Below are 21,527 nucleotides of genomic sequence, written 5' to 3'. Positions count from 1 at the left end.
AGTTTGACAGGTATGGGACACCTGGGTGACATAATGTTCAGTATCTTCTAACACTTCCTGGTTGTTGGTGATGATGAATTTTTTTCACACCTAAAACATGGTGGTCATTTGGTGAGATATGTTTTTGATTCAGGAAAACCTGGAATGAAATCTGGGATTCTACAAGTGACGACGCGAGAACATGGAGTCTTACATGCAACTTACCTCATAACAACACACACATGAAATACTGGATTAATGTCAAACACTGTGGCTTCATGATTTGCACCCGTGCTGTTAGTGCAGATGTGGAGATGGAGTGAACCACGTCAGGCGCTTTTACAATGAGACATGCCACCATGCGAACAGAGATCGGGGCTTAGAAAAGAGAGAGAGAGTCACCTCCTCTTCCTGCTCCTCTCTTTATCACTCTGAGGTCAATCAGAAACTCATTCTGCTGGAGGACTGAGAAAGCATGAAGATGGTGGACGGCTCCACGGTAAGGCACGGGCGAGCGGACTGCAGATGTCACGAGAGAGTGAGCAAATAAGTGGGTGAGTCAGTGGGTGAGTGAGGGCAAAGTGGGAGCCACAGACGCACAGTGAAGAGGTAAATGAAGGAAGAGGAGAGAAGATGAAGAGAGAGAGAAGGGGAGAAAAGGATGTTGATGGCAGTGAGGATATGTCATTGAAGGGTGAAAACAAGAGGAACAAAAGGAGGAACAATGGTGTGAATTTTGATTAAGGAGGTCCATTAGAATGCAGTGACAAGGGAGAGAGGGAGAAGAAAGAGCACAAGAAGAAGAAATCTGTCAGACCTGTCATTGAGTTTTATATTCATGGCAGCACTGGCTTCATGGGACGAGGGGGCGAATCCACAGAGAACAGGAAGTGGCATTAAATCATGAAGATCCACTGAGATTATAGTGGGTTTAATAGTCTTTCTTAAAGGGTAAGAGAGTGGAAACCATTTGATTCTCACTCGTAAAGATTTAATTTTATCAGATTTAAAAATAAAATGTCAGTGTTTTCTATATATTTATGATAATAAAAGCTCATTTGAGTTTAATTCAAATTGAAACAAACAAAAATATTACATTTTTGTATAGGTACAATTCTGAATTGATCAAATCTAATATTTAATGGGCCCCACGCCACTTCGTACTATATATTGGACTTCACGATTAAAAGGACTTCACGATTAAACCAGGGTTTTTTTAACCCCTGGTTTATGTCACGTCAACATGCCAAAGACACATCAGGATAGATATTATAAAAGATAATCTGGTAAAGTTGATGACAAAAAACGAGAAAATATCAAGTGAGCCCCAGTTCTGTGGGCAAAGAATGGACAGAGGAAGAGTAACCACACTGTTGTAGTCTGATGAGAAGGCAATAGTTTGGTGAATAACCACTGGTCAAAACCACATAATGCCTAACATCGAGTTGAATCCATGCTACTAAGAATTCGGGGACAAACATTGGTTCTACTCATCTATTGGATCATAAAGTGGTTGAAATGTGAAATCTGCGGTTTCACCAACACCTACCTGTGCACGTTCAGTGGCCGTGGGACACATCGACCTGCACAGCACCTTCTTGATAACATCTGGCAACAAGCTCACTGTAATAAGTAAGATGATACTGAGCCAGGCTGGGCCACTGGACAACATCTGCATGAAAACGTAGTACATCCTCTGGTAGTTCAGGAAAGGCCTGGAAAAAGACAGGGAACAGAAACAAACCTGTTTTCTAAGGATTGCTGCAATTATTGACAAGCCAACAAAAAAAGGGGTACTGACCATATGATGCCCCCCCAGAGAAGAGAGAAAATGACGTAGAAAAGCAGAGATCCCCAGATGAAAAAGTGATTGATCCAGGTCCAGTGGTGTGTGTCCAAGGCCAGCTGAAAACACACAACAACACACACAGTACAGCAGACAGTCAACGAGTCAATGAAATCATCGGCTCATAGCCTCAGAGCTGCAACTGTTGTACAAACCAGCAATGTCGATAATTATATCACACAACACTGTTGTCGACAGGGCCACTGTGAGGGTGGGTATATGTGTGTGTGTCCACGTACCTTGAGTGTAACAGTGAAAACCAGCACAGTGAAGACAAGTGTCCCAAAAGTCCAGTTCCCAAACATCTGGAGAGAGAAGGAAGTAAAAAAAAGATTTAATCACATTCAGTATAAATTAGTGACACAGAACTGCCCTTAGGAATTAGTGAAGATCCCACACTACTGTAGGTGCTGTCGTTATAGGACCACAGTAATAGTCAGTAATGTAGTATTACTCAGTAGCACAGTGACTCTTTATAATGTTTAAACAACTAAATATCCTAGGTATAACATTATTTTTAAATTATTTATGTTAGTTTCTATTGTTTTTTTTCCTGCAGATCCAGCAGAGGGCAGTCTAAACACATTATAGATCCTTATGTGTTTTTTTATTCCATGTAAGTCTTTTTCACTAACTATTGTCTCTGTGACTGCAAACGATGACAATAAAGGACCGATAGCACACAGTTCCAGCGCAGACTAGTTTGTTATGTTAGGTCAGCATGTTAACAGTCACCTGTTATATTATGGTTTTAGGTATGGTAGGTGTATGGTTGTATGTGGCTACTATTTTACATCCAAGAAAAGGTTCATATGTTGTTTTTTTTAATTAATGTTCACCATTCAGTCACATCTATTCAACTATAGAAATAATCTGAAGACATATTTAAAAAGTTTTTTAAATTCTTTTGCGTTTTCTTATCTAAACAATACAATTACTACACGTATTCATTTACATGAATTCCTGGAGCAATGACATTGGACAGGGACTAAACTACTACCATGAACAAACAAAGGCACACATACAAATGCACAAAGACATTGCACAAAAAGAACAAACAGATGTTGGACCTTAGTCTCTAAAATTAGTTTTCTTGACGGGAACAGACAGGAGTAATGTTGGGGAGTATCTACGATCTCTACTTTAAGTGGAGTTGTTAGGGTCAGTTGGTGCGAGATTCATGATAGACACAGATTAAGGGAAAGCATGGAGGACTATTAGAACTACACATTCAGATGAAAGTGCATGAGTGACGAAGCGCGATAAGGGATGAAACTCGGTGAAACTGTAAAACTGAAGAGAAAACGGTACGACAGAAACTCAAAGAGCGACAGATAGAGCTGACAGGGAGGGAGACAGGCTTACCATCTGTGTGTTGGTAGTCATAAGCTGGGGACGCAAAAAAGAAGAAAAGAGGGGGAAAAAGAGCAAAATAAAGAGAGGAAGCAGAGAGAATAAGGGAGGAAGAAGAGAGAAAATAATCAGGACAAAAGGTAAAAATGAATCTCAGAATGTTTCAACTTAAAAAACAAGACCGGAGGCAATCCAAAACACTTGACGTGGTACAAATCAACAGTACAGAGAAAGATGCTACAGCGTAGTCGTTATGGATGAAGATCCAATGTTACTGACGCCTTACTGTAACGGATATTTAACGTCATCTTTCATGAGAGTCCAATGGAGATGGATGAATGTTCCGTGAAGACTGCTCCTCCTATAAACCTGTTACCTTGTAACTTCTACAGAACAAACCGCAAACTCGCTTTTTTCTTTCTAACTGCAGAGAACGATATAAACTGAATGCTGCTGAAGCTCACCTGGCCGTTGCTGGTGAAGGTGGTGTTGTCAAACAGGAAGTAGGCACCGAAGAAGAAGATAACAGCATCAAACACACCTAGACATGTCCAGTACAAGAAGACGGGCCAACGCAGGAGAGAGTTCTTCGCTATGTCCCTTCAAAAAGAAAAGAATAAAAAGGTTGAGTTGTTTTTTTTTAAATCACTGAGAAGACAGTGTTGACAACATTTATGGTGACGAAGACCTTTGTTTGTCCATCTCACCTGTACAATGTTGGCTCCCTCTTCAGTGTCTCCATGCTGACGTGCTGCTCCACCAGGCTGTAGAGGAGGATTGGGAGCGAAGTGAAGCTTATATTGTACAACGTCAAGTAGGCGGTGTCATAAAGTGGCTGCAAAGAGGAGAACATTAAGAAAGATTAAGAATAAATATTAAGTCGATTAAAAAATGTTTTCCTCGTTTGGCCACTTGAGGGCAGCCACAAGCTAGAAATCACTGCTTGAAATAGTTGACCAAAAGTATGTAAAAACAACATTATTGCCAAATACATATTTCCTTTCAGTCAGGATAAAACAAAACCACAAGGTTTAACAGCAGGGTTACTCAAACTCCCAACCCAGGGACCACGTCTGGTCGATGAGCCCCAACACAGGGCCTATGAATAGTTATAGTCATTATTATTACATTTTGTACTAAAGGTATTTATTTCATTTTTATCCATTCATTTACATTTAAAATTGGTGATTGGTTTAATTGGTTAGAAAATAAGAAAATGTATTACTTTCCAACCTGAAATTACTACAAACTAAACATTGATCACTTTGAGACTGAAAGCATTAACATTTATTTTGAGAAATAACAAAATTTGAAGATGTTATATATAGGATTTAGGTTTACAACACAATCAAGTGACTGTTATCTGCCAGGTTTAAAAGGAATACATAACAACACCAACAAAATAAGAATAATTACTTCATTTGACAATTTTGTACACTAACACACAGGACAGTGCTAATTTTGGTGTACACTGTAGTAATTTCGTTACACAACTTAAAACACTTACCTGTTGGGAGAAGCCACAGAAAAACTGATAGAGGAACTGAGGAAAGATGAAGCACACATTCTAAGGGGAAAAAAATGGATGGAGATTAACGCTTATGAAATGTCCACATGATTTTTTTTTTTTAAATGCTACTATTCACACATTTCTGGTTGTGCTCTAAGCTCAGTGAGTGGGTTGCACAGAAATGGCCTGCCAAAATATTGGAAAACAAAAAAGGGCAGTGTTGGCAGGACAGTGAATTCTGTGAAAGCCTCCTACACTGATCCTGATGCTCATGAATCTAGGACAGAGTGTTGCACCAGGGTTTCATGTATTCAGTAAATCTGTCAGCGCTAACAGAAAATCTCATTTTCTGTGCAGTTTCAAAATGTGTCATCCGACGGAACATTCGGTGTAGTTACCTTGTAGAAGAAGTACTGAACGAGCTCAGCGATTCTGATGTAGTAGTAGTGACCATGAACGAGCAGGATCTTTTTCAGGTGTTTGAACTTAGGAATGGCGTAGTCACTGTTTCTTGCTGCCTGTCGGCCCTCCTTACCCATGATGCCTGAGAAAACAACAGTTTTTATGAACTTAAATCTGATCAGGACACTAGCCTAGGTCTAATCCCTATGTTTCTATTTGAAGATTTCTGAAAACACACAAATATCTTTTTATCCATTTGTTAATATAACATGTGTCCCGTCACTGGCCGGAAGAGGGCGCTTTGAACCCTAATGAATGTATGAAATGCTTCGCCATCCATCATAAAAGAGCTAACTGAAACTGTTAATGTTGAAAAAGCACATATATTTATATAAATCTAATTTTTAAACTATTTTAATTTATTTAATTATTTTGACATTAGTTCATCACAGTTAAAATGTCATATTAGCTTCTTTAGTAATAGCTTAAAAAGAAAATCAAAACCCTGGCTCCAACAGACGTTCATTAATAACTCACCAATGCCCACGTGTGCTTCCAGTATCATACTGACATCATTGGCTCCGTCACCAATGGCGAGTGTTATGGGATGCTCTTTGGAAGCCTTGATCAGTTTCACAATCTGCAGAAAAAAAAAACATATATAAACAATCATTACCATTGTTTGTCATTTGTCAACATGACTGGAGTAAAACTAAAGTAAATCAAGGCAGTTCAGTCACCTGTGCTTTCTGCAGTGGCGCCATCCGACAACAGAGGACAGCACTGCAGTTACGACAGATTTCCAGAAAGATCTCTCTGTAGTTTCCGTTCCCGGCGCCTTCCTGGTTCGGTTTTAATACAGCAGAGAGCGTGGCCCCGTCAATGATCAGACCAAAGTCAAGGCAATCCACTGACAACCTGGAAACATAAGTGACCAATTACCCAACAAATACAAAATAAACATAGCCAAACTATGCAGACTGAAACTTAAAGTAGTATCTAAAGGTTAGGTGGGAAAATGTCTGGATGTTATATTAAATAAAGTAAATGTTATGAGGTTAAACATGAATTACTTAACAAATAGCCAAAACGCTAGCCTAGAGTTAATTGCTAAAGGCAATACAAAAGCTTATAAGATGAAAAGAAAGAAAGAAAGAAAAGAATTTGAACCAAAAAAGGCAAAAACAGAGGTAGAACAAGTTCAACACAAGTACAAAGATTACATCGATGAAAACATTTCCCTTTCAGCAGAAATAGGGAAGGCCATTGAAACCTGCACTTTTGGACAAAGGACATACTCGGCCTTTGTCTTCTTCTAAAATAAAATAAATGCTGCTGTATGTAACAAAAGGATCCACAGCATTGATCTGCACATGGATGGTTTCATACCCAGACATGGAGCGTTGTCTGATGACGGTCCTGTTCAGCTCAAACAGAACATCGTGCAGACTCTGCTCCTCCGTGCGTTTCTTCGTCAGCTCCAGTATCTGTGTACTCCTGCGGAACAGCTTGCTAGCATAGCAGGTAGCTGCCGCCGTCTCCATCTTGTCTCCGGTGAGGACCCACACCTTCATCCCAGCCTTGTGCAGGGACTCGATGGTATCCGCTGCTTTCTCCTGGAGCCTGAGCATCAATAAATCAATCAGTGTGTCAGCCTCCGTTACAGCAAGTTCCAGCATCTTCCAATTAGTAGCCTGGTGACAAATTATCACGGCATGGTCAACGATTGCATTGTTAAACACCAGTTGGTCTACTTGGACATCAATCTGTCCATCAGTCAGTATCAGTAATGAACTATAACTAGTGTGTGTTAGGATAGATACATTTGACACCAAATGGCCAGGCTTATTAATCGTGTATATATATATACGTGACCTCAAAAAGTCAGGTATATAATTATAGCCAAAAATATGTGAATGGAAACAAAACTGTAAATACTAAGAAATAAATGGCAAATTCAATAATTACCCAAATATGTCAGACTGAGTTCAGAGCAAATATCTTACCTGAGGATAAATATACAGCTTTAAACTGCAAAGTTAAAATAGAAGCAAAAACAATAATAATAATAAAGTACTGGCTAAGCCCAATCTAACCCCTAATTTACAGACATTTTGTTTTGTTTTTCTGCTAATTTTTATCTAACCTTACTTTTTCCTAGGACAGTGAAATGATCAGTTTTTTAAGTTTTAAGATAATCCAACACATTGTGCACTTCAGGAGATATGTTGTATGTCCTTCTTCCTGTTACCCACCTGTCCTCAACAGCCGTGGCCCCCAAAAGCACAAATTCCCTCTCAATGATGTCATACGCATGCGCCAGCCTCTGCTCCCTGTCCTGCAGGGCCAGTTTGGCTTCGGTCAGGTGATGACAAGCCTCCTGGTATTCAGACTCTGACAGCTTTTTATAGGCAACACACAGAGTCCGCAGGCCCTCCTGGAGTTAAGACAAAATTAAAACTGTTCCATGACTGCTTTCAAGGCTTTATAGACTGTGAAAAGTGATTTAAAATAAATTTGAATAAATGTTTTTTTTATTATTAATATATGTCTTTTTTATGTTTTTAGCAGCAAAAAAAATAACAACCTTTGAAACCTTTGACTGATTTAACCACGCTGCACTCACCACAGCATTCTGCTCCACACGGGCTCTCACTTGCTCCACCTTCCCAGACACCACCCGGGGGAAAATGGAGGAATCGGCACCCTTACAGAAAAGCAGGTAGTCTCCTGACATCACACAAACAGACAAACAAACACAAAGACAAAAAGTTCATTTTAAGCTATAGTCAAACTTTAACCAAACACCAGTTCCTGTTTCACACCTCACCTGAGCTGGACTTGACTATGACGCTCATCCTCCTCCTGACAGAGTCAAAATTTAACACATGGAGGAGCTGAAACCTGAAGAGGAGAAAACAGAGACAAAGAGATGCTTAGTGTTTACTGATATTAAAATACCAGTTGAACTAATTTTTTTAATTCCTAATGATCTATTTGAGCAAAGTTATGGTTGTAGAAATCAATCCCTGGTAATTCTGGCAATTTCTTCACACAAAGAAAAGCTTCAGATTTTTAAAAAGTAGCATATGAGGCATTGATTAGTTTGAAAATGATTGAGGACCTTTTGATTTCTTACAGCATCTTTATATTCCTGACTCTATACCCTTCTCCCCTCCCCCTTTACTTTAGCTCCCTGTCTTCCTTAAAATAACCCAATATTGACTGACCACTGCAGAGAGTGATGGAGAGAAAGGACGCCTCCATGAACACTTCCTATGGATCTCAACATCCCCTGCTTTCCCTCCTCTCTAATGGAATCTTGCTGGCTTTCAATCAGTGGCAGCATTTTGATCTGATCGAACTGTTTCTAAAAACAACTCTTTTGTGGTTGCAGCTTTTTTTTTAAGGAACACGATCCCTGCAGGCAGCAGATGTAAAAAGCTTGGCTCCATCAACTGACTGGCTCCAGTTTTATCTCCTGTGGTGAAACCACAATGGACACTGGCTGGACCAACCTTTCAATTTCATCATCTTTATTGAGGATCTCCATGTAGCTGTCCTTCAGCCTCAGATAGGTATAACCCAGCCTGGAAACAAGAGCCACACAGACAAACGATCAATCACAGTTCTTCTTGTAGATTCTGGTGAATTCAATGAGGAACTAAAATCACAGATACTGTATAACTGACTCAGTGTCTCAATTACACTTGAAAATATAAAAATGATATACAAATATTTTAAATAGGGCTTTCAGAATTAAAACGTTATTTATCTTTATATTGTGAAAACAATTTGATTAAAATGTCAAATTCCTTCATCCATTTACTAACGGTTGTTTTAATAAATAGGTGATATACACAATATTATTTGCACATACTACAGTAGCCGACTGACAAACTAACTGACACAGTTGTCAAATGAGTTGTGAGAGACTAAATATAAGGATACAGACTGTGATCTTAGTGTCACTTCTAATAGACTACACTGAATTGGGTTTGTGAGAAACAACCTCCATCTCTCAAAGCTTTGTATAAATATCAAGAGATCACTATCTTTCTTTCTTGTTTTCTGATCTGTTTAAATGATTAGTTTCAAAGCTCATGTGAAAAGGCAGAGAGACTCAGTTAGATGGTTTGGTTTCTTCACCTCTTCATTCCTTCCACTAAGGCCACCTCATCTGGTGAAGAGGAGATGTAGAAGGATGTGGGCCTGCCCTGGTGGATGCCTCTCTTGATACCGTCCACCGTCTCCTCTTCCTTCACCTGGACCGTGTGGCAGAGACAGAGCGCTCGGAAGAACAGGTCCTCGTGTTCCTGCAGATACGCAAACACGGAAACACGACAATGTTACAGGATGGAATAAATATTTCAGATCAAAGTTCTAACTTTATCTCCTAGCTATTTTAGTGATAAAATCTCTGTTGTTCATTTAAACCACGTGTATCAAAATATAGCATCAGAGCAGTGTACCGCCGACCAAGTCTCTCTCTTTTCACCTCATTTAAGCTTCAGCAGCATTACCTCCTTACTTTCTGGTCATCTGTTGAGGCTACTGATGCTTATGCTGACTACACAACTTCTCTGATATTAAATCTAAACAAATCACAGCTGCTGCTGCTGCCGCTGCCAGGAATGCAAGTATCATCACTTTTCCCTGCAAAGGCGAACATTTTCTCCCTTGCAAGATAGAGCAAACACTTTACAGGTTAGCAAAAAATACACATCACTTAATCCTTCTGCCTGAACAAGGCTGTTTTTGTCTCCATTTCTATTCAGCTTCTAATTAAAACAAAAGAAAACAAAACAAAACAAAAAAAACCCCCACTCACTCTTCGATATCCTCCAGGTGAGGAATCGATCATGTCTATACTGGAAGCCGCGCTGAGGATTTGCCCGTTGCAGATGGCATGTGGGATGTAGACGTTCCCATCAACGCAACATTCGATGAACTCCATGTTGTTCTCGGTCAGAGTGCCGGTTTTATCCGTGAACACATACTCCACCTGAAAAAGAAGACAACGGGTGTGTTTGTAAAAATCATATTTATTTATTTATTTATTACAGTGTCTATTACTGTGTCAAAAGTTAATTTCTGTCAACAAAATTGTCAACAATCAAGACGTGGTTGACCTCGGTCACAGTGTCCTGTAGATTCCCTAACCGTAACCAACTGCATAAACATTATGGTTGTTAACAAAGCCTTGACAGGCAGTAAACATGGCTGAACTAGAAGAAAGTGGAAGACTGATTTGTTTACATTCGCCATAAGGACCTCAGGTACTCCAGGTAGAAATACAACATGCGTGTCCACATTTCTCATTTTCACACAGAGTCAGAGTGGACTCCTGTTGTTTCTGAACAGTGAATAACAGCCATGGCAGGAGCTTTTACACAGCATCCCACAGATAATCTTCATAATAATTACAGTCAGTCACAAAGTGTCAGAAAGGTTTTAGGTCTGAATGTGGAGAGGTCAACACACCTGTCCCAGCTCTTCGTTCAGGTCGGAGGTGTTGACCTGAGCTCCTTCTCCCAGCTCATCATCAAACATCTCCTCATCCCACGTGATGAAATAGGAGCCAAGGAATTTCTGCATCTCCACCGTCACGTACATGGACACTGGGATGATGTAATTAAACAGGACCATGAAAGCCAGGAAGTCTGTGAAGGCTCGGATAACCTGACAACAGACAGAGAAAATGTAAAATATGAACTAAAAAAAAAACATCGTTTATCAGGCACATCATCAATCAGTGTCTAAGATTTCTGAACACACCACGTGCCGCTGCCGCTCGTTCTCCGTTCTGTGGTTGTACCAGGGCTCGTCTCTGTCGGGAGACCACTGCCAGGCGTATTTCAGAACAGTGTTGATCACGGCCTTACTGATCAAGATGAAGAGATACACTATCAGAAAGGCATTCATCGACCTGGGAGGAGGAAGAACAGAGAACGAAGCGATGGTCAGGTCAGAGCTCCGAAAACAATCCACTTTAAAAACTCTGAATGGAATCTGAATATCAATTATACTTTTCTACAGCGGAGCGCTTCTGGGATTTAGACTGGTAATTTAGTGCCATCTTGGTTTCCATGCCTGTGTAGACTGCAACAGCTGAGACGGAAAAGAAACAGAGTTACTAAAAAAATATATACATATATAATTAGAGTACACAACAATGATACAGTTTAACATTTTTACACTTTCCACTCACTCACATAATAACTGTCATGAATTGTAAAACCAAAGTGCAATACTACATTTCGAGGAAATATAAAGCATATTAATACTACAGACTGCTTACACTGATTGCATTGTCATTTAAATAAATGGGAACTGTAAACATAGCCATTATTGAGCGTTTTCTACAGGGGCATAAGGCAGTCAGTGGACCAATGAGAATAAAATCACAGTATATAAAATATATAAATGACTGATCTACACTTTTTATTCGAGCATGAGAGTCACAGAGAGAGTCTTTGAAACTCACACAGGCACCTTTAAATGTGTCCCCTATGGGACTCGAACCCTCCTGAGTGTAAGGCAGATGTGATAACCGCTACACTGCAAAACGAGAAAGTCTTTGCTACATTTGTTTGGGTAAAACTGACTGAGGGCGTTCACACCAACACTGCTGTATAAATCATTAAGTTACTACCGTAGATATACTGAGTGTTCTTCAGTGTGGCTCCTCGGAGGAGCAGGTTCTCAGCACCAAGAGTTCTGTGACCAAAACACAAAATAATACAGTGGGTTTTATTCAAAAAAATAACATGAATTGATGTGACTGAAGGAGTGACTAAAGAGAAACCCTCACCTGGCTACAGGCTCTTCCCTGTCCTTGTATATATTGATGCGTCCCACAAATCTGGAAGAGGTCGCAGCAATGTAATATCAAGACGCATCAATGAAGGACTTATTATTAAAGGGAGATTTATGTGTAAGCGATATGGCAGAAGGTGTGTATGAGTAACTGCGTGTCAAACTCACTTGTAGAGGTCAGGCTGTGGTTGTTCACATTCAATGGTGGCGTGTAATGAGTCCACCTCCTGCTCCGTTCTAAAGGCCATGGTATCTGGTACGGCGTAATAGGTCTGAGGTACAAAGGAGGACAGAAGGGGGGAGAGGAGAGGAAGAAGACAGAGAGAAATGTCATCTACCGCCACTAATTAGATCAAGGTTCACTTGGTTCCTACACTAGCGAAGACAAGGAGGTGAGCTGTCAGATGGAGCCATCAGTGGGTCAGCAGAGGACAGCATGCTGGGAAGGTGAGCACAACAGGGGGTCACCCTCAGGGCATCAGCCAGGAGGGATTGTGTGATTGTGATTGTGTGTGTGTGTGTGTGTGTGTGTGTGAGATGGTGCGTATGAACGCTCAGCCATCCATGCGATTGTGTGACTGACATCAGTGAACATCAGCAAAGTGAAATGTGATGAGTGACAGTGTGTTGTCTGCGTGTTGTGCATTTGTGAATCTTTGAAAAAAAAAAAAAAAGATGATGTAGCAAAATAGCTAAACATCATAATCCATGAACTTGAAAAACATCTTCAACTGCTTCTTTAAATCTTAATATTAAAGTCCAAAGCAGACATATCACCCCCCCAAAAAGAATAATTGATTTAGGTGTCAATTACTACTTTATCAGTGTGGGCTTTTATGTAAAGGCCTAAAATCCAGCTTTCATTAAATTTTCAACAGTGCCTCATTTATTTTAATGAATTCTTGTTTAAAATGCAACAGAAAAAAATTCTGATTCAAAATCATTCACTTTCTGCACCTTGTGGCTGGATTCTCCATCCAGGCTGGCGGTGGTGACATAACAGGTCCCATCTGGGCGGCTGGAGGAAAGAAGGATGAGGTCACAGGGGAATGTCTCGTCCTCCCTGACCATAACGATGTCTCCAACCTAACGTGAGAAGGACACAAGGGCACTATATTGACTTATACATTATTAATGGTGTACTTCTGAGAGGAGGTTTGCATAAACAATTTAAAAAAAAAAACCTAGCAACATTCTCTATTTTCCTCTCTCAGGATTAGGAAGTTGCGTAACACACGATGTGAGCGGAGCAGCTTAAGCTGGGATAAATCCCATCTCACAGCAGCCGTGCACATGACACACACTCTCTGATTTTGCATGATTAATACATCCATCATTATTCCTGCTCCCAATACACATTGCAATCCCCTCCGTTTGATCTCTGGAAGTGAGAAATCTTGGTACATAGAGAAGCCAGAGGCTGAGAGGGTGATGAAAGAAGAAGGAAAAAGAGAAGAAAATGAAATTTACATGTCTGTGCCATCTAGTAAACCTCTGTGGTAACACAGGCGTACACTCTATAACCTTCAAGGTCTTGTAGCTGTACTGAAGCCAGATTTCCTAAAAATTACACTTGACATCCTGTGTGCTCGACAGGAGCAGCAGATGCAGCAGAAACGCTTGTACCTGCAGCCATTAAAAACACTCCTGACACAAGAGTGAAATTACACAATCCATCTACATACGAGGATCTGAGGCGGACGATCACATTCTGCAGGTCTTGTTTTGATCTTTGTGAGCAAAAGCAAACACAGTAAAACAGGTTCTGTCTTATTGACAGAGCAGTGTTGATCTACTCTAGTTTCTAGTGCCAGAGCACTATCATGACACTAAGTAGAGGGACAAATATTTGACATCCAATCCTCATCAGTTATCACTTAGTTTGTCCTGCAGTCAAAATATTTATTGGAATTTAAAGTTAATTTGTCCTTACAATTTTGCTGGAGTTTATCCAAACCCAAAATGTCTTTATTCTAATCCTCTATGTTGTACAATGTTCATGACACATTTGGCTTATTCCTTCAATAATGCATTGGTTGGGTACAGTATATTTACTGCAGATGTCCACCCTGCTACAACACAGCCAAGGTTGAGACACTTGGTGGAAGCAGGAATCGTACCACTGCACCACTCTAGCCCTACAACTCAATGTCACTGATAAAGTATCCAAATGTAGTCCGATGTGGTAAAAACCTGTATCCAAGCATGACACCCAGTAATTTGTTTGTTGGATCCGCGTGGCATTACTTGACGAGGGTTTCTGTCTCCCTAGTGAGTCAGGTAACAGTGTTCTGCTGCAACAGTTTCAAGGTCACTAATTGGACGAAAAGGGAAGAAGAGGGGAGGAGAGGGAAGCAGCAAAACAAAGTCTGGACCGCAAAGAAGTGGAGACGGTGAAAGTGAGACACAGACATAGAAAGTGGGAGCTGCACAGTTCTGTTGGGGTTTTTTTTGCGGCCTCAGGTGCTATTGCTGCTCTAATGAGGCCATTCTTACCCGTAGCTTGTGACTCTGTGTCCTCACCACCTTCCCTCGCTGCACCACATCCACCGGACACTCATTTATAGAGCAGTCGGCTTTGTGTCGGAGCCAGTCCTCGTAGCCCTGGGAGAATTGGAGAGAGGTGGTGAGAGGGAGAGGTGAAGGGAGGCACATGATATTTAAAAAGACTGGTTGTCTCTTGGCTGGGTAAAAACACAGACTGCAAAAAAAACAGTACAGTAAGTTGGTGAATAATATTGTTGTAAGCTCCGTAGATAACAACCTAATGGTTGTAATGTGATTTAATGTTGTCCATTGATATAAAAAAAAAGTTTCCTAAAGTAAAATAGCTAAAGATTTCAGTTCAGGTGTGTCACCACAATATACCCTAAACCTAGTCAAACTATGGTCCGTGGTTCCACTTAAGCCCCGCTGCGCTTTCCAATCCAATCCACCAAACACTGGAACATGGTATGGTAGAGACGGAGGTCAATCCTGTTTCATGCATTACAACAAATCATCAGTGATTTCTGTTGAAGCAGCAGACATCAAATGAGCCAAATTATCTTTGCAAGTTTAGGTTTATTCTTGTACATTTCATTTAAATTATTTCACCCAGCATTTTACATTTAACCAAAACTAAAACTCTCCACTAGTAAAAATGTAAGCCTGATTTTGTCTCATGTTTGACCACCCCTATTTGTCTTGCATTTTCAAAAGTTTTAACAAATGACGTTTTTCAATTATTAAATATAGAAAATCGGGGTCAAACCAGAGCATGACATCAAGAGAGAAAGATTCAGTCGCAACCGTGGAGAGGTGAGAATCACAGTCAGTAATTAATTAGCTTTGTGCTCCCTGAGCCTGGTGACCTCGTTCCCAGATTTCTAGCCAACGTGTCATGTTTTAGATTTATGTCTCTGTAAAGCTCAGACTTCCGTAGCCAGAACAGCTTCATCTATCACTGATAGTGGCCCATCTCTCACCACCAGCACAGGATGCATCTCCCGGGGGTACAGGATGCTCAGCTGGAGTGATTAACAGAGAAGACCATTCATTATCATATTTCTCACATCACCAGACAGATTCAATGGCGTGTCCTTCTCACTAAGCGGGGAATGTGTACAAACAGATAACAGAGCAGCCAACTGGTGTGTGTTTGAGGTTTAGAGTTGATGTGAGGAGGTAAGAAGACAACAATTCCTACTAATGACAGTCTGTTTGTGTGTTTTCTACCTGTTTTATGGCGGTGACAGTGATAACAAAGAAGAGGGGCAGACCGCTGGTGACTGGGCTGGTCGGGGTGTCGATGATAAGCTGCAAAGAGAGAAGAGGAGGAGGAGGAGCTTTGAGAGCAATGCAGTGGTGGAGGAGGAGGATCAGAGAGGATCAGATGCCAAATAATCCAAATGCTGAGTAAGAAAGTACAGCGAGAGTAGATTCTACAGCATGTAAGAAGTCAAGCATCCTTTTAACACACTCAATGCACCTCACAAGTCCTCCCCCCATGATGGAATTGTGGTATATGTTTCGCATCTGCACTTATAGAAGAGCAATACATCCAAAAGGGCTGTTTTCAACCAGGCAGAGCAGAGCAAGTGCTGCTGCTACAGCTGCTGCTGCTGCAGCTGTGTGTAGTGCAGACTTTTTTCCCATTAGGGCAGTGCAGTATTTCACATGCTAATGACAAAACATGCAGCGCTCTAACAGCAAACACATTGCAATGCGTTCATGTTTACCTGTAAAACTTTTATTGCTCGGCCGTGTTACAAAAAAGTTGGGTTTAGATTAAACACCTTCACCAGTTATATTACAGAAGGCTTTAATGCTGTGGTAAATTCATTATTTATAGTTATGATTAAGTTCTGCTTAATGTCCATCTTAGAAGACAACAAAAGGTTTGCCAAGAAATGACAAAGCTCATTCATCATTAATTAACTAATTGATCATTAATTAATAGCAAAAATGTCTCAAATTGTTGCTAAACGCAACCAATGCGGGGTTAAAACATGCTTTGGTTGCCAGAAATACAACACAAAGAGCTAAAAACAGGACAAAGACCATTCCATTAGTTTTTAATGGAATGCTAAAGCCTATCTTTAGCATTCCATTAGAGGCGTAAGTGTAGTTTCAGACAGATCAGATAAAACAGATCAAATTTATATTCAATTTAGAAATGTATCAAAACGTTCAACTCACTCTCATCTGTATCTCTAATTTGAATGGAAAATCTTACCTGGACTAGAAATATGACCAAGAAGTAGAAGTTGGCAATTCTTCTGAACTGCTCGAACAGATTCTTGGGAATGAAGTTCCAGAAGGTGTACTGTTGGTCAGAAAGACAGCGACAGTGACTATTAGGCTCATAAAAACAAAAAGAAATATTAGAATATGGGGAGAGAATGTGTCCATACATGGATTATACAGTTGTCTAAAGTTGAAACAGCAATAGCTAGGTAATAATAATAATAATAACAATACATTTTGGACAATACATCTTGGTTCAGGGGCTGTATTAGGCTCACCTTGGAGGAGACAATGCGGTTGTCAGGGAAACGCTGAGGGATGTAGGCCTCGGCTCCCGGTGGTGGTTCTTTATGTCCTATGTAGATGGTCCGACTGTCCACCCAGATCTCCTCCCCCACACACTGATGAGCACACGGATCAGATGAAGATATAAATAGCAATACTTGAAAAATTCAGGTTAACTCACACATCACGTTCATTTAAAATTCATGACCTACTTAGAACCATCTGACATGTCACATAACACCTAACTCTAATACCTCAATTATTGTTCTTCTGGGAACTGGACATCTCGGTGTCATAATAACATATGCTCCACTGCCTCACCACCAATATCAGCTAAATGACAACCAAATGACTTGTTAGCTAAACCCCAAGATTGTTAGGAAATAGAAACTATATTTGATCCAAAAATATAAAGAAGCTAAGCTATTGATAACTAAGGAATAGCTACCGGTTAGTCTACATATATATGTAATGATAACTAAAAGAAAAAAAAAGTTTGCTAAAAAGAGAAAAGAAAAGAAAAAGCTAAAACATAATCTAACAGAATTAGCATTGGCCTAGAAACTGCTTTATTTTAGACCAAATTTCTTCTGAATTTCTTAATTATAACATTTTAAAAAACAACATGGACACTGTAAAAATGAATTAGATCATTTAAATGACATATTAAATAAACATACTGTATAAATATACATATTCAACATCAAAAATAAAACATATGGGTGGATATTTGTGTACTAGTTGCGTCAATGCGTCTGAAAAATACTCCATACTCTCAGACTGATGGAGATGTTTAAATACATGACGCACATTATCTGTTCATTTGTGATTCACATTTCTCCTAAGTAGCTCCCCTGGAGTCAGCACAATGGGATTCTGGGAGTTCAGCGCAGTGCATATTTGCCCAAGGTGTCCTTCATTAGAAAAGCTCACTCCCAGAGAGTCAAGACACCCACAGCCACAGAATTTCAGCTGTTTGTCTCTGTCTGGCTTCCTACTGCTTTGGAACACTCAGACATACAGCAGCAGTAGTGTGAGTTCTTCACAGAGCAGCAGCCTGCCTGATACGGCTCAGAAGAGATTAGCAGAAAACTTCGGAAGATGACGGCTGATGGAGAACCGCTTTCAACATTTTGACCATGAGACACCAAAATGTCTAAAAAAGTGTCCAAAAATGTACATGTGATATTGATGCAGTTTCAAATGTGTTCCAAGAACTTAAGTTCAATTTTGACGAAAGAACAAAAACGTAAACTAATAAAAACAAAAGCCAACAGCAATGCTAGTAAGTTTAGCACCACATATCTAAACTTATCCACTGCCATCAACAGGAGCTTAGAAGTGGGACAAAAATAGACACAGGGCCAACAGTGTCAGACGACTCCTAAACATTACAAGAGCAACAAGCAGAAGGCTGGGGTGAGGATGAACCAAACAGGGGGTGAGGAAAAAGAAATGTGTGAGAGTTATTGGGAAGAGTGAAAAGGGAATGAAAGTTGAAGAGAGCCCCCTAGAGGGTTAAAATTAGTTTGATGATAAAAATAGATATATGTGTGTGTGTGTGTATGTATGTATGTATGTATATATATTACATATATAATAGAGTATTTCAGAGGAAGCAACTATTCCTCTTTAAGGTGCAGAATTCTCTTTTCCTAGACCTGATTAGGTTCAAGACTGGCTGTTCCACGGTTGTTCAACGCTCAAATCCTGACAAGTGACCCTGGGTGAGCGATGGAGAAAGACACACAGAGATTGCATTGTGCTGTGTAGTTATCTGATGGTTAATTCTCACTGATCTGTATCAACCCCGGGGCCTGCTGTTCTCTTTTCATCCCACAGCTCTATCAGACAAAGTGACCGGCTGGCTGCTCACAGGACATGGAGGCTTTGTCTTTATTAACAACACTGAGGCAGCGTCTTCACACAGAGGCTGCTTTTGCATCAGTCACCAGCAATGACAACGTGCCTTAGATAACCAGCAAGCTCACAACACTGCAGGTCACGCTGCTGTGTGCTTTTGTCCAAACTGTTTCAACTTTAAAAAGGAAAGTTGCAGATCCACACTTTACAACATCAGCCTGACCGACTCTGGTAGCTTGCCTCACAGGTGAAAATGAAAATGCACCATGGACTTTTACAAGACTGAGCTTGTGGTGATGGGGACCGTCCATGCCGTCTTCATGTTGTGGGCTGTTTTCCCTCCACAGGGGAATAATAAAAAGCCTCATAACCCGGCCTGAGTAAATGTGTTGATGTCTCTTTCTTCCTGCGCTGTTGCTCCACACTGATGCTAGAGAACCTATTGCCCCTCAATTACTCTTAGGATCCAATTCCCCTGACTGAGCTGTGCCTTAACAGACCAGTCATGTGAGCCGAAGAAGAAACAGAAACATGCCATGTTTGTTTACACGGTAGACACAATCCAGGACTTGGACATACACATCCTCCTAAGTCACTGACAGTCTGAGCTTACACAATATGATGCATTTACAAAGGTTAACATACTATTAATGCTAACATCTATCCTATATTCAGTTCCTAGTTTTTCACCTGAGCTGACAGGGTTCAACATCCAGTATGGAGAAATGTGCTTTTCTTTTCTAAAGATGTCAAAGATAAAGCTGTTTACAGATGACACTGTAATCTGTAGTGCAAGGTAAAAAAGAACCTGGAGAGATGGAGGTCTAATCTGAAGAGAAAGGTAAAGGGATTTGGTGATGGGCCTGCCAGGCAGAAGGAGAAGTCTGTGAAGAAGAATCATAGATGTAGTAAACATGTTGGTGAAAGGGCGACCAGGCTACTGATTATTAATAAGAACCAGAAAGGTCAAACCAAGGCTCTCAGAATTTTTGACACATACTTGTTTTATACACAGTTGACCTTGTGTCACATTTGCTGTAAAACAACACGTTTACTGATCTGAAACATATGTTTCCAAATGTATTTGATCACATGTGGCAAGTAAATCACCTAAGGTGAACGTGTAGAAAGTGAAACAGGAAAATAGGACTACACAGGAAAAGAAATCACAGCGGCTCTGAAGTCTGCCCTGGCATTGTTAGCAGAGATAAAAGGAGCCTCCAGACCTTGATCAGCTAAAAGGATGAAGGCTACCTTCTCAACATGCCTGCCATGAGATACTCATTAGCCATTAATCACCATGGCAACACCACGGTGCCGACATATATCTGTCAATTTGTGAGAAGAAATTAAGGTTAACATACTAAAAAAATGAAAAAAACAAACATAAATTGTGTTTAATTTTCCTTTTTTAAAGTGAAACATCAATGCTCCTGACTTCATCCTCAATACCATCTTGGTGCTTCATTTAATTTTAGTTCAGGCAGGACTTGTTAAGATTATATTCTCTAAGGAAAACCTTATTTTAGGTACAAGTGAAATAAACATCAAGAGCTCAGAGAGAAAAAGCAAGGGAATGCAGTGATCAGAGAAGGGCAGGAAAATAACGTCATTAAACCAAGGCTGTTTTCAGCCCTGCATAAAAGATGCAGTGGTGAAATTATGGATAATTTCCCAGAAAAAAAACCTTTGTTTTTGGTTACTTATAGCATGGTTGGGAATAAAGCAGTATTTTTCACATTTCTGTGCTAAACCTGTATTATATAATGCAAAACTTTTCACATAATGTTTGGCTACTTCAAGCCAACTAAAACAGCTACTTTAAACCTTGAAGATGCAAACCACTGCAAATGCAAAAAATAATTTTAAAAAAAATCTTTATTCTCTCATGGCACCAGGTTCCTCTTCCATTTGTCATATCCCTCTGATCTCACTGTTACATAACACTTTAATCCAGCTGTGCTGCTCCTCGTCTTTTTTTTTTTGCCCACTCCTCTTTCCTTTTTCCTTCAGCTCCAACAGCTGTAATCTGCACCAACAAAAACTCATTCTATTCCTTTTCCTCAATTTGATTACATTTAATGCAGACATTAGGCTCACACATGGGCTGGAGAATGTGTTTTCTAATAAAGGCAAGGACTCCAGGGCATGCATTGCAAAAAAAAACAACAAAAAACCCCATAACACTTTTATGAGGCAACATGCTGAATGGATGTTTATATCCAGGCAAATCTCAGTCCTGTGTTTGTGTTTGTAAGCCCTGACTCTACGCCAGGGCCCTGTCTCTGGGGGGCAAGAGGGGGAGCAGCAGACAGAAATAGCTCGGTCTGAACTGTTGGTAGCAGTGGGAACTAATGTGGTAAACAATAATCAGACTTGGTCCTGGCTTTCAACACCACTCAGTAGCCTGAAAGAGCTGTAAAGCTGCTAGAAACCTTTCTAAAGCCCCGCAGCTCTCCTGGACCTACCGGCACCTTCTTACTGATCAAAGGGAGACATCACTGGCCTTTCTCTTTTATCAGCCAAGACTAGGAGGGGTCAGTGAAAGAATAATGGTTATATGCCCAGAGATAAGATGCAGAGGAAGGTGAGGACACTGGTAAATCAAACAGGGGAACATGACAGCCCCGTTATCAAAGGGGGACATTATTTTAAAAACGGGAAGCCATGACATTGTGATGCTGTTGTAATGGTGTTATGTAACGTAATGTACTTATCAGCCATATATTTACACCTTATCCA

General features: G+C 40.3%; 1 protein-coding gene and 1 long non-coding RNA gene across 13 annotated transcripts in view; one reads left to right on the top strand and one right to left on the bottom strand.

The window, feature by feature from the left end:
• Window positions 1-21,527, bottom strand: part of LOC103391719 (probable phospholipid-transporting ATPase IH) — a 135,488-nt gene that overhangs the window by 5,691 nt on the left and 108,270 nt on the right. For 8 of the 12 annotated variants that reach the window (XR_003052294.1, XM_025064041.1, XM_025064043.1 and 5 more), the window contains 28 exons: window positions 16,916-17,038; window positions 16,627-16,716; window positions 15,627-15,707; window positions 14,406-14,513; window positions 12,867-12,995; window positions 12,078-12,181; window positions 11,905-11,955; window positions 11,746-11,810; window positions 11,120-11,201; window positions 10,869-11,019; window positions 10,575-10,772; window positions 9,922-10,095; window positions 9,240-9,406; window positions 8,609-8,680; window positions 7,921-7,994; window positions 7,717-7,820; window positions 7,346-7,527; window positions 6,480-6,713; window positions 5,831-6,008; window positions 5,628-5,730; window positions 5,087-5,232; window positions 4,686-4,745; window positions 3,886-4,013; window positions 3,643-3,778; window positions 3,191-3,214; window positions 2,065-2,130; window positions 1,781-1,884; window positions 1,529-1,694 (listed from right to left, as the gene is read on the bottom strand). Coding sequence is in view for 11 of the 12 variants with exons in the window: in XM_025064041.1 (XP_024919809.1) it covers window positions 1,529-1,694; window positions 1,781-1,884; window positions 2,065-2,130; window positions 3,191-3,214; window positions 3,643-3,778; window positions 3,886-4,013; window positions 4,686-4,745; window positions 5,087-5,232; window positions 5,628-5,730; window positions 5,831-6,008; window positions 6,480-6,713; window positions 7,346-7,527; window positions 7,717-7,820; window positions 7,921-7,994; window positions 8,609-8,680; window positions 9,240-9,406; window positions 9,922-10,095; window positions 10,575-10,772; window positions 10,869-11,019; window positions 11,120-11,201; window positions 11,746-11,810; window positions 11,905-11,955; window positions 12,078-12,181; window positions 12,867-12,995; window positions 14,406-14,513; window positions 15,627-15,707; window positions 16,627-16,716; window positions 16,916-17,038 (3,300 nt within the window). In the remaining variant the exon portion in view is untranslated. Of the gene's footprint in view, window positions 1-6; window positions 499-1,528; window positions 1,695-1,780; window positions 1,885-2,064; window positions 2,131-3,190; window positions 3,215-3,642; window positions 3,779-3,885; window positions 4,014-4,685; window positions 4,746-5,086; window positions 5,233-5,627; window positions 5,731-5,830; window positions 6,009-6,479; window positions 6,714-7,345; window positions 7,528-7,716; window positions 7,821-7,920; window positions 7,995-8,608; window positions 8,681-9,239; window positions 9,407-9,921; window positions 10,096-10,574; window positions 10,773-10,868; window positions 11,020-11,119; window positions 11,202-11,745; window positions 11,811-11,904; window positions 11,956-12,077; window positions 12,182-12,866; window positions 12,996-14,405; window positions 14,514-15,626; window positions 15,708-16,626; window positions 16,717-16,915; window positions 17,039-21,527 lie in introns of those variants that run through there. The other 4 variants (XM_008328100.3, XM_008328099.3, XM_008328101.3 and 1 more) reach the window with 4 other exon arrangements.
• Window positions 17,527-20,246, top strand: LOC112488351 (uncharacterized). The gene is made up of 3 exons (XR_003052325.1): window positions 17,527-18,363; window positions 18,582-18,649; window positions 18,765-20,246. It is a non-coding gene; the product is annotated as an uncharacterized LOC112488351 (long non-coding RNA).

This window comes from Cynoglossus semilaevis, chromosome 16 (assembly GCF_000523025.1).
Source record: "Cynoglossus semilaevis isolate Cse_v1.0 chromosome 16, Cse_v1.0, whole genome shotgun sequence".
Lineage (NCBI taxonomy): Eukaryota > Metazoa > Chordata > Actinopteri > Pleuronectiformes > Cynoglossidae > Cynoglossus > Cynoglossus semilaevis.
The sequence above is the reverse complement of the archived record's forward strand: the minus strand, read 5'-3'. Positions and strand labels throughout refer to the sequence as shown.